The following is a 12,840-nucleotide window of genomic DNA, read 5'->3' on the forward strand; positions in this document are numbered from 1 at the left end:
AGGATTGCAGCGTGGGGGACAGGATCGACGCCAGCATTGGTTCTTTTCTAACATCAGTTTTTTCGACACTGCAGACCAAGCTTTGACGATGGATGAAATGGATCCATGAGTGGAAATTTTGTTGATGAAAACTTGAGACAATCTCCACCCTGGCAAGTCCTTGGCGATTGTTGGGGGCTGGAGGATCAGGGCGAAGATGAACGTGCAGCCACAAGCATACGTACATCGGGCTGATTGCCGAATATGTTGTTTCCATGCGCTGGTAGGGATTCGACATTAAGAGCGGAATTAATACCTCCTGCCTGCCTTACGCGTGTCTTTCTCACGCAGCGATGGAGGCTGGTAGGCCCTCAGCCTGTGCCCTGCTGTGACCTCCGCTGCGGCTGACCAGCTCTCAAGCCTCATCGCCCTCTCATTGGATCTTTTCAATCTCGATCAGGTGATCCCGGCAGCGTCTGTCTCAATGTTGAGGCCATCTCACATCATCATTTCCCGTGGGGATTCCCACCTTTGACACCCTAAGCGCGCCAAGATGGCGGCCGAGACCATCGGCATCGTAGCCGCTTGTGGTCAATTTGTCGAACAAAGCGTCAAGATTATCCGCTTCTCAAAACAGATCCACGACAAGTTCCAAGATGCACCCGCCGAAATTGACGCCTGGCGACAGCAGATTCAGGGCCTTGAGAAACTTGTCGCTGCTGTCGAGGCTTCGCCTGCTCTCCAAGTGGAGGACTTGAAGCCGACTGTTGAACAGGCCAAGGCGGTTGGTGAGAAGCTGTTGAGGATATTTGAGCGGATTGATTTTGAGAAGGATGATGGTTTTGGGCATAAATCTTGGAGAGTTGTAGGCGGGTTTTTGAAGGAGGATGAGATCAGTAATCTTTTCAAGGAGATTGAGCGATTGAAGGCGCTTCTTGGGGACCAGATAGCCGTCATCAACATGTGAGTTCTCCTATATTTCTCTTCAAGTGTAAATACATTGCTGATATCTGCAAAGAAACCAGGGCCATGACAAGTTCGCCCGGGTCGAGTCCCTCATACAGGACCTCAGCCGGTCCTTTCGCCCCGGCACAGACGAAGACCAGTGTCTTCAGGACCTGTTCATCACGGATCCGTTGAGTGATAGAGACGGCATCATCACAGCCAAAGGACGCCGGACTCCAGGTACATGCGAATGGATCCCCATGACGGAAGAGTATCGATCCTGGAGTACGGATCAATCTGGTCTCCTGTGGATATCTGGCCCTCCAGGCAAGGGCAAAACGTTCATCTCCATCTTTCTCACACAGCTCCTCCAGTCATCGAAGCCTGATGCTACCGTTATCTGGTTCTTTTGTGACAACAAGGTCGCGTCTCGAAATACGGCCGTCAATATTCTCCGCGGGCTCATCATCCAGCTGATCTTTAAGCACAACCAGCTCATCTCTCGCATTACGCCTACGTGGAAGATCCAAGGGGCCAACTTGTTCCAGGACAATTCTTTCGAGACCCTCTGGCGGATCTTTGAAGACATGCTGGAGGCTCTGAGAGATCATGAAGTTTGTTGTGTCCTCGATGCTCTTGACGAATGTGATGAACCGTCGCTATCATCACTCTTATTCAAGGTCCAAAGCTTGTTCGAACCAGAAGAAAAATCCGCTCAGATTCACAGCTTGAAAGTCATCGTTACGAGTAGAGAGCAGCCTGAATGCTTGCCTGCCACACTCTCTGCATTCCCCCATATCACTCTTGGTCTACTTGAAGACGACATCCAACTATACATCTCAGACCAAATCTCCCACCTAGCCAGGATGAAAGGAATCGAAGGCTTGCCTCTTTACCAATACATCGAATATACCTTTCGAAGACGCGCAGGAGGCACCTTTCTCTGGGTCAGTTTCATGGTGCGCGATCTGGAGCACAAAACCGTGAAGGAGATTGAACATGCTCTTACGCAACTCCCCCGTGATCTTCCCGAGGTATACGAACGGATCCTGTCAAAGATCCATCCGGAGAGCAAGACGACAGTAGCCAACATGTTGACTTGGCTGCTGTTTGCGTCACGTCCGTTGACAGTTGTCGAACTTTGTGAGGCGATACAGATAGAGCCTACTTCGTATCTAACCAAGGAACAAGTCTGTCTGGATTATATCCAGTCCTGTGGACATCTACTTCAGGTGTCGACTGGAAGGCCACCGAATGGCGTGGACTATCGAGTCAACCGGCTTCCACCTCTTATCCCGGTGAACACACGGATGACAGAACTAAACTCGGAAGAATCAGGCACTTCTCTATACGTTAGCTTTGTGCACCAGAGCGCCAAGGACTTTCTCAGGAGCCATTCCTCTGGACTTGCAGCCCTGAACGGTCCCATGGACCCGAAGAAGACACACGCCCAAATCACTAATCGCTTGGTATCTCTCCTCGCGATGGACCGTTCGTTCAGCCCACTGTTCGACGCCGTAAAGGACTTGCCTCTTTTACCCTACGCGGTTTTCAACTGGAACTATCACATGCGAGAGATGGGTGCCGACTTTGTGTCTGTCCTGGATGAGCACAAAGACTTCTTTCGTAAGTCTTCAGAGGCGAGAGATAGGTGGTGGGCTTGGTATCATCTTGAGTATCCTGGCAAGGAGCCACCCACAGATGTCCCTCTACTTCACATGGCTTGCATCACTGGCCTTTATCACCTACTCGAGTATGCTCTTCTGAAAAGGAACACACTGCTGGGGCTGCTTCGAGCAAGAGAGGTGAACCGAGTATGGGGTCACGACCAAGAAACACCACTCCACCTCATGGTGAAGCAAGGACAGGATAAAATGGTTCACCTGCTGCTGAAATATGGAGCAGATGTGTCTATCAAGAATGTCCGCGGCAAGACGGCTCTTGATAGCGCTGCGTTCCTTGGACCGTACGCCGTGTTTCTTCTTCTGGCAGCGTCGAGAACAAGTCGAGAAATCCTCGAGACAGATGCCAAATCCTCGATTTCTCACCGTGGTCGGGAAACCCTTCTCCATACAGCTGCCAGAGGAGGGCATCAAGACATTTGTCGAGAACTGGTAGAAAAGTGGCACTATGACGTCGAGACCAAGGACAAGGATGGCTTCACGCCGTTGCTGGTGGCCGTTCGATGCCAGCATCTGAGTCTGGCCAGTTTTCTCGTTAAGAACCTTGGAGCCAAGACGACGCCGCGCATCAAGATCCTCGAATCTGCTTTCTACCTGCGAGAGAGGTCTAGGATCAACCAAGCTTTGGACTCTCTTTCTTTGAACCTGGGCGTCGACATTAATGCAGCAGACGAAGATGGGAACACTCTTTTCCACCGATCTTATTCGCCTGCGTTCATCATGCTCGAGCAATGCATCACTGCTGGATTGGACTTCAGCAAACGTAATGAAGAAGGAGAGACGGTCCTTCATCGCAACTTTTGGCTATCAGCGACTCACGAGCGCTTGCATCTGGTGTTAAAGGAGTCACACCTCGGTATCAATGCCCGAGATAGCCACGGCCGCACACCGCTCCATGCCTTGGTCACTGCCGCTGCACATCCCGACCAAGCCCCCTGGAGTTTGGATCTCAGAAATTTGGTTGCGCTGCTTGACTTTGGCGCCGATCGAAGCCTGATGGATGCCCACGGGAGAACGCCATCTGAGCTTGGTGCCGAGTACCTCAAACAAGGGCTGGATGAGATCTACATAGAGGAGGGGATTGGCTCCTCTGATGAGATTGACGAAATGCCGTGCACCATGTCGATGATTCTCGGGATATTATCGAGGTATGCGACTGCTCCTCTGAATGTGCGGGTGGCAGATCATTTAAGCAAGGAAATGGGAAATGGTGATCAACCAAATGTGACGTGAACAGAAGCTAATGATAATTGCCTCGATGGCGCCTTTGTTCACTCTTTGCCCAGTGGAGGTCGGTGATCGGGTGCTCACCATCAATGTCTTGCCTCTCAATTGAACCAGCTGACCTAGACATTAAAAAGAAACGTCGTGTTTTCGTATAATCTTGACAAACCAAGACCCTCATCGTATAATCGTGAAACCTCGGCCTAATAAGTAACCCACCTATGATGTAAGGCCCGTTCGTTGGCAGGGATACAGCCATGTGCCCCTCGTGTAGCCAGATGACGCCAAATCCGGACCCTGAGTTCAAGCCACGGGGTCAGCCCTGGCGGGTTCTAGAATTCACGAATCATGAGCCCTGAGTGATGGTGACACCGACTCCACCGGGCGAGTCTCATCGCCGGGGTTACCGGGGACTTTGTAGGGGATCACGTCGAGGTCCTTCCTCTCAAGGAACGGGCAGCAGCGGATCCGTGATCCCTGCGACCGTTTTCGACATGTCTCATCATGCAAGACACTTCTTATGGCCGGTTGCTCGGTGGGAACGTCTTCTTGGCGCTGACACTCGAGTGGACAGTACTTATTTGGGAATACGAACCCGTAGCCACGCGCCCAATGGAACACGAGCGAGATCTTCAAAAAGCAGCCGCTAACCCTTGTTCCTGGGTCCTGTCAGACGCGAACCGGCGGATGGCTTGAATAGGGGTCCCCCCTCCTCAGCGGCCGACACGGTCAGATTGACAATAATTCCCCGACCCCTCCGCTGACGGTTGTTCTTTGATCATTCGTTTTTCTGTCTCTTGAATATTCCTGTCTATCATTTTCCTAGACGTAACACATCTTTACCATATGTTTGCTGTGCTTCCAAGTGTACAGCTTAAACCACTCGCTCATCTCGTTTAATTCCCCCTAATCAGCACCGGCTCGGCCGGATCTTACAATAATGCGTGCAACCTCTCACGTGCTGGCAGGCCTGGCTCTGCTCTCTGACGCGTGGGCCAAAGTAAAGTATATCGTATGTGCAGAGCTGCCTTGATTTTGAGTCTCCCACTAACTGCTTGACAGGGTGTTGCTATCCCCGGTATTGACTTTGGCTGTGATATCGATGTAGGTGCTTTGCTTAGCTGCATGAACTTGTGACTGACGTGCAGTAGGGCAGCTGTCCTCTTGACACAGCACAGTTCCCTCTCGCTTCTCATACACATGGAGATGGCGAAGGACAGATGAAACATTTTGTTAAAGACAGTGGCCTCAACACTTTCCGTCTTCGTAAGTTATCTCAAACTGTTGACTCGCTCCTGTTATTAACATGCCTCAGCAACAACATGGCAGTTCCTCCTCAACGAACAAGTAGGCGGCAAGCTAGACGAAGAAAAATTCGGACAATACGATCAACTCATGCAAATATGTCTCGACACTGGCGCCTACTGCATGATTGACGTGCACAACTTTGCACGCTACGATGGTGGAATCATCGGCCAGGGCGGTCCCTCAGACGAAGCCTTTGCCGATCTCTGGAGTCAACTCGCCGAAAAGTACGCCAAGGAGGAAAAGGTCATGTTCGGGCTGATGAACGAACCTCACGATCTGGATGTTAATCTCTGGGCAAAGAGTTGTCAGGCGGCTGTTACGAGTATCCGAAAGGCTGGGGCAAAGTCACAGATCATTCTGCTGCCTGGAACAAACTTTACGAATGTCGAGACGTTTATTACGACGGGGAGCGCGGATGCTTTGGCTGCTATCAAGAATCCTGATGGCAGCAAGGATGGGTTGATTCTGGATCTTCACAAGTATCTGGATATCAACAATTCTGGATCGTTTGAGGAGTGCACGACCGACAACGTTGAGGCCTTCAAGGCCATGGCGGATTGGTTGAGGGAGAACAAGCGCGTGGCCATCATTTCAGAGTCTGGAGCGTCTATGGATCCTTCGGTAAGCACCTTTATCTGAATCTGTTATCCCAAGCTAACTGGTATAGTGTATGGAAAAGTTCTGCGCCCAGAACGAGTTCATCGCAAAGAACTCTGACGTCTACATCGGCTTCGTTGGCTGGGGAGCTGGCAGTTTCAAATACGACTACGTCCTGACTCTGACACCAATTAAGTCTGGCGATGGATACGAGGACAACAAGTTGATGAAGCAGTGTATCCTTGATCCTTTCATCAAGAACGCCCCTTCAGTCACCACGACTTCGACCTCAACAAAGACAACCATGGTCAAGACGACATCAACCAAGCCCCCTAAAAGCACAGAAACCGAGGCCGAAACTTCCAAAACAGAGTCCTCCGACTCTTCATATACAACAACCGAAGAGGCATCGTCCTCTTCGACAGCGCAGATATTCAAAGAAGGAGATGGAAAAGAAGCAGACAAGGAGGCGTCGACAAGCAAGCCAGAGGAAGATGATGACTCTGGCGCTTCACGGAGCAGGGACATGTTTACAGGCGGAGTAATAGGCTTGGCGGTTTTTGCGTTATTTCATGCATGGTGACGTGTTCACCTCATAGTAGATAGATGTGCATTGTAAGCGAGTATTATAGATAAATAGCACTGCCCCTGATGATAGACTAGGGCTTATTTTTACAGTACTCCTTCTTCCTTCCACCTTCACAGCTAGGATCCAACATGGCTGACGATAATGGCCCCTCAGAAGATGCTCAGCCTGTGCCAACGAGGTGATTAACAAACAACACTCGATCTGACAACATTGTCATAATCTAACCTTGGCGTCAGCAACAAATCCTTCGAGTATCCACCAAAACTAGAGTCAGGCGGGTATCTGCCCGACGAGGACTGGCCCGAAGCTCGAGACGATACCGAGCTTCTCGCCCTTGAAGACGCCTTGTCCAAAGGCTTTGATCCCAACACAATCTGGTCAGAAGAAGATGTGCTCGAGGTCTTCGAAGTGCGTGATGATGAGTCGGTATCCAACGATAGGATGGATTGGAAGTGCTGGAACACACCTCTTCAACGTTCTCTGCGTTTATTTGACTTTGAGTCTGCCTGGCTTCTCGTTCAGCACGGGGCTGATGTCAACTTGCTTAACTCTAACGGAACGACAGCTCTTCAGGAGGCTATAGAGCGCCAGAATGAGAAAGCTGTCAGGTTTCTCGTCGAACATGGCGCAGATCTCTGCAAGGATGAGGCAGGAGACAAGGTTCCGTGGCATATGGCACTGGCCTCGGGAAATATCGTCATTTTTCGTCTGCTGGTTGAAAGTGGTGCTGACTTGGCTTCTGCTTCATATTTTGAGTGGTCAATCGTGGATCTCGCTATTCTTGCACAGGATCAGATGGCTTTGGATATCCTCTTACTTCATGATCCGGGGTTGAAGCCATCTCCTTTACTATCTAACAAGTCGAGAGATGGAACAAAGGCCACACCTGCTGCAGCTAGAGACCTGCTTGCTGTTGCTACAAGCAGACGATTCCTACCTTTCAGGGAGCTGTATGGGGTGTACAGCCACGTGGTATCATCCATGAAGAATAGTCCACAAGAGGGCGGGATGAACTTTGTCGACAGTGTGTATCACGCTCTATACGAGGCCGCTGGCATCACAAGGCCGACGAAGCGAGAAACCCTGTGTAACCGGTGCTTGTCTTTCCAGTCTCACGTGTCAGGCTGGCGTTCCCGCGCCAAAGAAGCCATATCTAGCCCCCCATTTCAGATTCACGAGAGCCGCGACGCTCTCAACGAATGCGCCCGGAGCTGTCGGCTCTGCGGCCTCGCTGCAGATGTCCTCGACAATGCTGAGAAAGAAACGTCGCAAGAGATATCGGACGAAATGAAAAGGCTGGGCTTGTCTGGAGAATCATCCGATGCGTCGCACATCTACTTTACGCTCTGCGACCTGTGGATGGAGACTGTTCTCCTTGTTTGGGACCCAAAGAGGGGGCTCGGGGGATCCCTAGGCGGTGACTCACTTTCCGAGAGGCTCGTCTTTGACTATAATGAGATCTCCGGGGAAGATACGACTACGGGTTCACCGCAAGCAATCAACGTTGCCCGAGAATGGCTTCACCAGTGTAGGAACGCGCCTGGGCATTCTCTATGCCAGCAGTCCTACCAACGCGGGGACTCGAACAAGACTCTTCCGATCCGAGTGTTGAACTTGACAGAAGAAGGCTGCGACCCTTACCTTGTAGAAGGAAAAGCCATGGAAGGCCCATACTGCGCACTTTCATACTGCTGGGGTGACCTGGGTGCTACCAACACCATCACTACAAAAGCAAACTTCTCGCAGTACCTGCAAGCCATTCCAATGGATACCCTCCCAACCTTTATACAGGAAGCTATCCAAACGGCTAGATCTCTCAGGTACCAATATCTATGGATCGACGCTCTGTGCATCATCCAGGATGATGATCAAGACTGGGATAAAGAGGCGTCCAAAATGAGCGACGTTTACTCCAACGCCGACTTGACAATCTCGAGCATTGTAGCAAAAGACTGTCATGACAACATGTTTCAACCTCGTATGCTGAGAGTCGCCCAGCCTGTGCCCCTGGACTATTGGCTACCGAAAACACAGCGGCCAGAGTGGAAACAAGGAGTCGTTCATCAGCAGGCTCTGTTTCCATTCTGGACTTTGTCAAAAGTGTCTGCTCCGGGAGGGTTCTCACTGCCGGGAAGAGTTACAGTGGATGGACCTATAAGCTCCCGTGGATGGACGCTGCAGGAGCAGCTCCTGAGCACACGAGTTCTCTACTTTGGACCTAGCTACCTTTACTGGGAATGTCTCTGCTCCATGAGCATTGATGCGGATCCAAGCACTTCCATAATGTCAAGACTTGGAGGCGAGTTTGCAACCTTTGAGGTGAACCGCAGAGCTCATCTGAAATGCACTGTCAAAGGACTCCCTTCACCAGCAAAGGAGAATGAACTTCCAGAGAGCCCTCATGCCATCTGGCAGGCCCTCATCAAAGAGTTTACCTCAAGGAGTCTATCCAAGTCTTCAGACCGCATTCCTGCAGTCCTCGCCCTTGCCAAATCTTTAGAGAAGACGGTCGAGGGCGAGTTTATAGGTGGACTTTGGAAGGGCACTAAACTGCTCGAGAGCCTCTGCTGGAAGTCACAAGAAAAGGACAATCAAGAACCCAGAGCACCTTCATGGTCTTGGGCTTCTGTTGGGGGACAGGTGGACTTTAATTACCTCAACCGTGAAGCGTTTCATGAGCCAGTCCCAATGGCAACCGTCGTATCAGTTGACGTTGAAGCAAACCAAGCACAGAGCCATGTCTCGGGATCAGTGACTCTCAGAGGTACCTTGCACTGGAAAAAGATTACACCATCCTCTGATGAAGACGCAAAGAGGCCGTTTGCTGCCATTGATGCCCTTGACCGTCAGGCTGACGTGACCGAGCACTGCTACGCCTTCGATCTGGTTGCCTTTGAAAAAGGGCCTTTGTACGAATGGCATGGCCGGTCGATGTGGTCTGATGTGGGAGGGCGGCCGCCGAGCGTGATTCGTCTGCTGCTGCAGTCTGTTGATCAAGCTGCTAATTCCCATGTGTTTAGGAGGGTTGGGATATCTATGGAGCATGGAGATGAACGGCAGAGACTAGATGACTTGAGGGCACCTAGGAAGGGTGAGGGGCCGCCTACGGGTGCATGGGCTTGTATTGAGTGGTCCAAGGCAGATCAAGTGATTACTATAGTTTGATACGGCTAGAGATGAAAGAAATACTTGAAGCAGCGGGTTGACGTAAAAGGGAGGGCCGTGTAATGCAGTTACTAGAGAATATATGTATTAGATCTCTGGGTGACATTTGAGGTTGAGCCGAGATGAGACGTATTATCTGATTATTCCAAATTTCCTAGTACTTATATCAACGGAACCTGCTGTGTTGAGCAGTGAATACCCCCGCCCAGCTTTGGAACCGTGTTGATATCAACCTGGACAACCTCGCGGTCCGGGAAACATTTCTTGAACAGCTCCAGCGCATCATCATCTGCCTGTCCAACACCAAAGCGAGGAATGATGATGCCGCCATTTACCAAAAGATAATTGGCATAAGAAGCAACAGTTTCGAAAAAGTGCTCGCCACGCAGGTCTTTAGGATGAGGTTCGGCAACCTCGATGATTTCGATCCGATTTCCAAAGGCGTCTGTTGCGCCTTCCAGCGTTTCCCTTGCTTCCTGGTACGCTTCCACAAGGACCTTGTCAGCAGTTTCTGGCATGCGGCCCAATAACACCTTGCCAGGCGAGATGAATCTGGCCAACGCGTCAATGTGGTAGTCGGTCATCTCGTAGCCCTTGACTCCACGAAGCCAGATTGTCTTGTCGATGCCAAGATACTCCTTGAACTGCGCCTCAATGTCACTCTTTGACATGCCGGGATTTCGATTCGGGTTGATAATGGCACTTTCGGTGGCGAGAAGCGTTCCTTGGCCGTCAACTTCGAACCCGCCTCCTTCAGCACGGAAGCCAGCAGTGAAAACATCAACGCCCATGTCGTTCAAGATACCCGATGCAACTTCTTCATCACCTTGGCTCTCAAGCTTGTCGCCCCAGTAGTTGAAGCTTAGACTGAGGCCCGCTCGGGAATCATCAAAGAGGTTCTTGACGATGATGGGTCCCGTGTCGCGAACCCAGAGCTGACTCGCCTCCAGCGGATGAACCGTGACATTTTCGGATACTGTGTCTCTGGCTTTGTCCACGTTTTGGGGCTTGGTGTACATGGTGACGGGTTCGAAGCGCGCAATGGCATTTGAAATGGCAGAGATTTCTGAACGTGCGTCGCGCAGAATGGCTTCGTCCGGAATGGAGGCAAAATCAGGCCACACGGTAATGGTTTGAGAGTGCTTGGCCCATTCTGGCGGCATGTAGAACTTTGTCTTGGGTGGTTGGGCGTTGGAGGCCGTTGAAGACAACCGAGCCTCAGTTGGAGCTTTTGTTCTGAGCGGCGTGCATGATGCAATGCCGCCTCGCTTATAAACAAGGTTTCTGAGCATGGCTGAGAACAATGATTTGCTTCTTTTGATGTGATGGCTCTTGAAAGAAGGTGTTCCGAGTATGAGTAAAAGAACCTTGAAGCGCCTTTAAGGTCAAGAAATAGCTGAAGCCACTCGGGCCCGGTTGCTTCTTTTCGGGATGTAATTCTCGCCAAGAGGAGGGGAGAGAAACAAGGCTTCGAGATCTGGTTTCGAAGTCAGACATTTTAGAGTTTATATTGCATAAAAGCTTCGCTATCCTACTATCTCGTCAGATGCAGTACCAGGGTTGTCAATGTAGTAGGTAGTGCCTCGTCATCACGCAGTTTGTCCAACCCGGCCACGATAATCATGAGATGGGCTGAATGCATCTGATCGTTGAGGCTAGCCAAAGCCTCCGGGATCCATTGGTAACACCACGGTCCGGGCGGGCTTACCATGTCTTGCCTGAGTTCTGGTACGAGCCGCCACCCCAATTTCCCTTTTCATTGGTTGATTCCCACACCTCTCTGTGTTTGTAGAGATAATGACTGCTATTGAAGTTAGATCAGCCGTTTCTAGCAAGTTGCGCTACGGTCATAACTGGTAAATTTGCCGCAATGTTATTGTCATCATCAATGTCGATTCTGAAAGAGGCAATTGTGCCGCATCGACTCAGCACATTGACTCAAGTCGGTGGGGCCACTACACCTACCCTTGCAAGCCTTGACTGTAGAGCTCTTGATTCGCTACTTCGTAACAAAGGCTCTCGTGTAGTCTATTGACTCGATACGGTAACTCGACGTTAATGATGCAAGGTAGAATCACATCATCTCAGGGCATCCATTCACTGATTCACCCCGCAAGAGGAGTTGGCGTGTTGAGGATGAATACATCAACCGACTGTCATGGTAGAGGAGTTGCAGGAATGGCGCGGTACATGAGAAACAGACTCAAACAACACCGAGACGCAAGATTCGCTATTTGTTGCCTAACTTTGACCGAGCCTTCGATACCTGAATCTATCAGGATTTAATAACTATTACTGAATTTACACGAAGTCTCTCGTCCTAGTATGAGTTGCTGTACCAATATTGCATGTTTATCTTAACCACTAGCGGCGGCGGCAGCACCACCAGCGCTGCTGGAACTGGACCTCTTTTCCTCCTCACGTTTCTGGAAGTCGTAAATGGAAACTAAAGTCGTGATGACAGCGTACTCAAACATCGGGCCCAGATCCATGTTAATCTGCAGTGTGCCCACTGAACTAGGCCGTAGACTCATGGTGTGGCTTGTAAATACCGCCATAATCTGGCCAGTGGGGTCCTGGAGTTTGAAGTTGTTGTTGCTTAGACGTGAAGCCGACATTCCATCCACGGCCACGCTGTTGTCTTTCAACCACGTCAACGGAACCGGCTGCCCCGTGTTTGGGAGGTTCAATGAAAATGACCAGCCATGCTTGTCCTTGCCTCCATATGACATCTCGGTCCATTGCACATTGGCAGGATCGCCGAGACCGATGCGGAACATCTTGCTGTCGCTGTTGTAGTAGCGGCTCGCTTCCGGAAAGTAGCACGCCGCGACCGAAGCTCCTCCCGCAGTCAGAGCCAAGTCTGGATGCTTTTTGGGGTTCTTTGATATTTCGAGACTGTAGGCCGAGGGACCGTCAGGTGCGTTGTCGGGCTTGCACTCATAACGGCTGTGGAAAGAAGGCTTTGAGATTTTGAATCGAGCAGCACCATGCATTTGACCTTGCATTTGGCTTTGTGGCGGACAATGCATGGCTTGACCCTGGGGAAAGCCATGCATAGCGTGTCCTTGAGGACCGGGTGGCAGAGCGTAGTTCTGTGGTTGTTGGTATGTCATAGCCATGATGGATTTGATATGTTGGGGATTCTTGCAATTGATGTTTGAACGTGAAGGAAGAATGCAGACTAACAGGTAAGCTTAGCAGGAGAATAAGGCAGTATAATGACAGGATAGCTCAGAGACATATGTAACATTCTGCCCTTCCGAGTTGTAGTAGTGGATCATGAGGGCAGGACAGAACGGAAAGAGAAGGATCGACGCTATGAACTCATTTTTGAGTCAAAGAGGACCA

At 50.7% G+C, this 12,840-nt stretch overlaps 4 protein-coding genes across 4 annotated transcripts; 2 read left to right on the forward strand and 2 right to left on the reverse strand.

Moving 5' to 3' along the window:
• Positions 1 to 532: 532 nt before the first annotated feature.
• NCS57_00321500 (NACHT domain-containing protein) lies at positions 533 to 3,839 on the forward strand (the record flags this gene model as incomplete). Its single annotated transcript, XM_053053225.1, has 2 exons — positions 533 to 942; positions 998 to 3,839. 2 exons carry the CDS (start codon positions 533 to 535, stop codon positions 3,837 to 3,839), a joined length of 3,252 nt encoding a protein of 1,083 aa, XP_052918471.1.
• A 931-nt stretch (positions 3,840 to 4,770) lies between these two features.
• Positions 4,771 to 9,377, forward strand: NCS57_00321600 (uncharacterized protein; the record flags this gene model as incomplete). Its single annotated transcript, XM_053053226.1, has 8 exons — positions 4,771 to 4,842; positions 4,893 to 4,934; positions 4,982 to 5,096; positions 5,146 to 5,759; positions 5,806 to 6,276; positions 6,414 to 6,502; positions 6,561 to 9,288; positions 9,345 to 9,377. 8 exons carry the CDS (start codon positions 4,771 to 4,773, stop codon positions 9,375 to 9,377), a joined length of 4,164 nt encoding a protein of 1,387 aa, XP_052918472.1.
• A 273-nt stretch (positions 9,378 to 9,650) lies between these two features.
• On the reverse strand, positions 9,651 to 10,781 carry NCS57_00321700 (uncharacterized protein; the record flags this gene model as incomplete). Its single annotated transcript, XM_053053227.1, has 1 exon — positions 9,651 to 10,781. The coding sequence occupies one exon, from the start codon at positions 10,779 to 10,781 to the stop codon at positions 9,651 to 9,653; it is 1,131 nt and encodes a 376-aa protein (XP_052918473.1).
• A 1,065-nt stretch (positions 10,782 to 11,846) lies between these two features.
• Positions 11,847 to 12,611, reverse strand: NCS57_00321800 (uncharacterized protein; the record flags this gene model as incomplete). The annotated part of the gene is made up of 1 exon (XM_053053228.1): positions 11,847 to 12,611. One exon carries the CDS (start codon positions 12,609 to 12,611, stop codon positions 11,847 to 11,849), a length of 765 nt encoding a protein of 254 aa, XP_052918474.1.
• Between the last annotated feature and the right edge of the window lie 229 nt (positions 12,612 to 12,840).

This window comes from Fusarium keratoplasticum, chromosome 2 (genome assembly GCF_025433545.1).
Source record: "Fusarium keratoplasticum isolate Fu6.1 chromosome 2, whole genome shotgun sequence".
Lineage (NCBI taxonomy): Eukaryota > Fungi > Ascomycota > Sordariomycetes > Hypocreales > Nectriaceae > Fusarium > Fusarium keratoplasticum.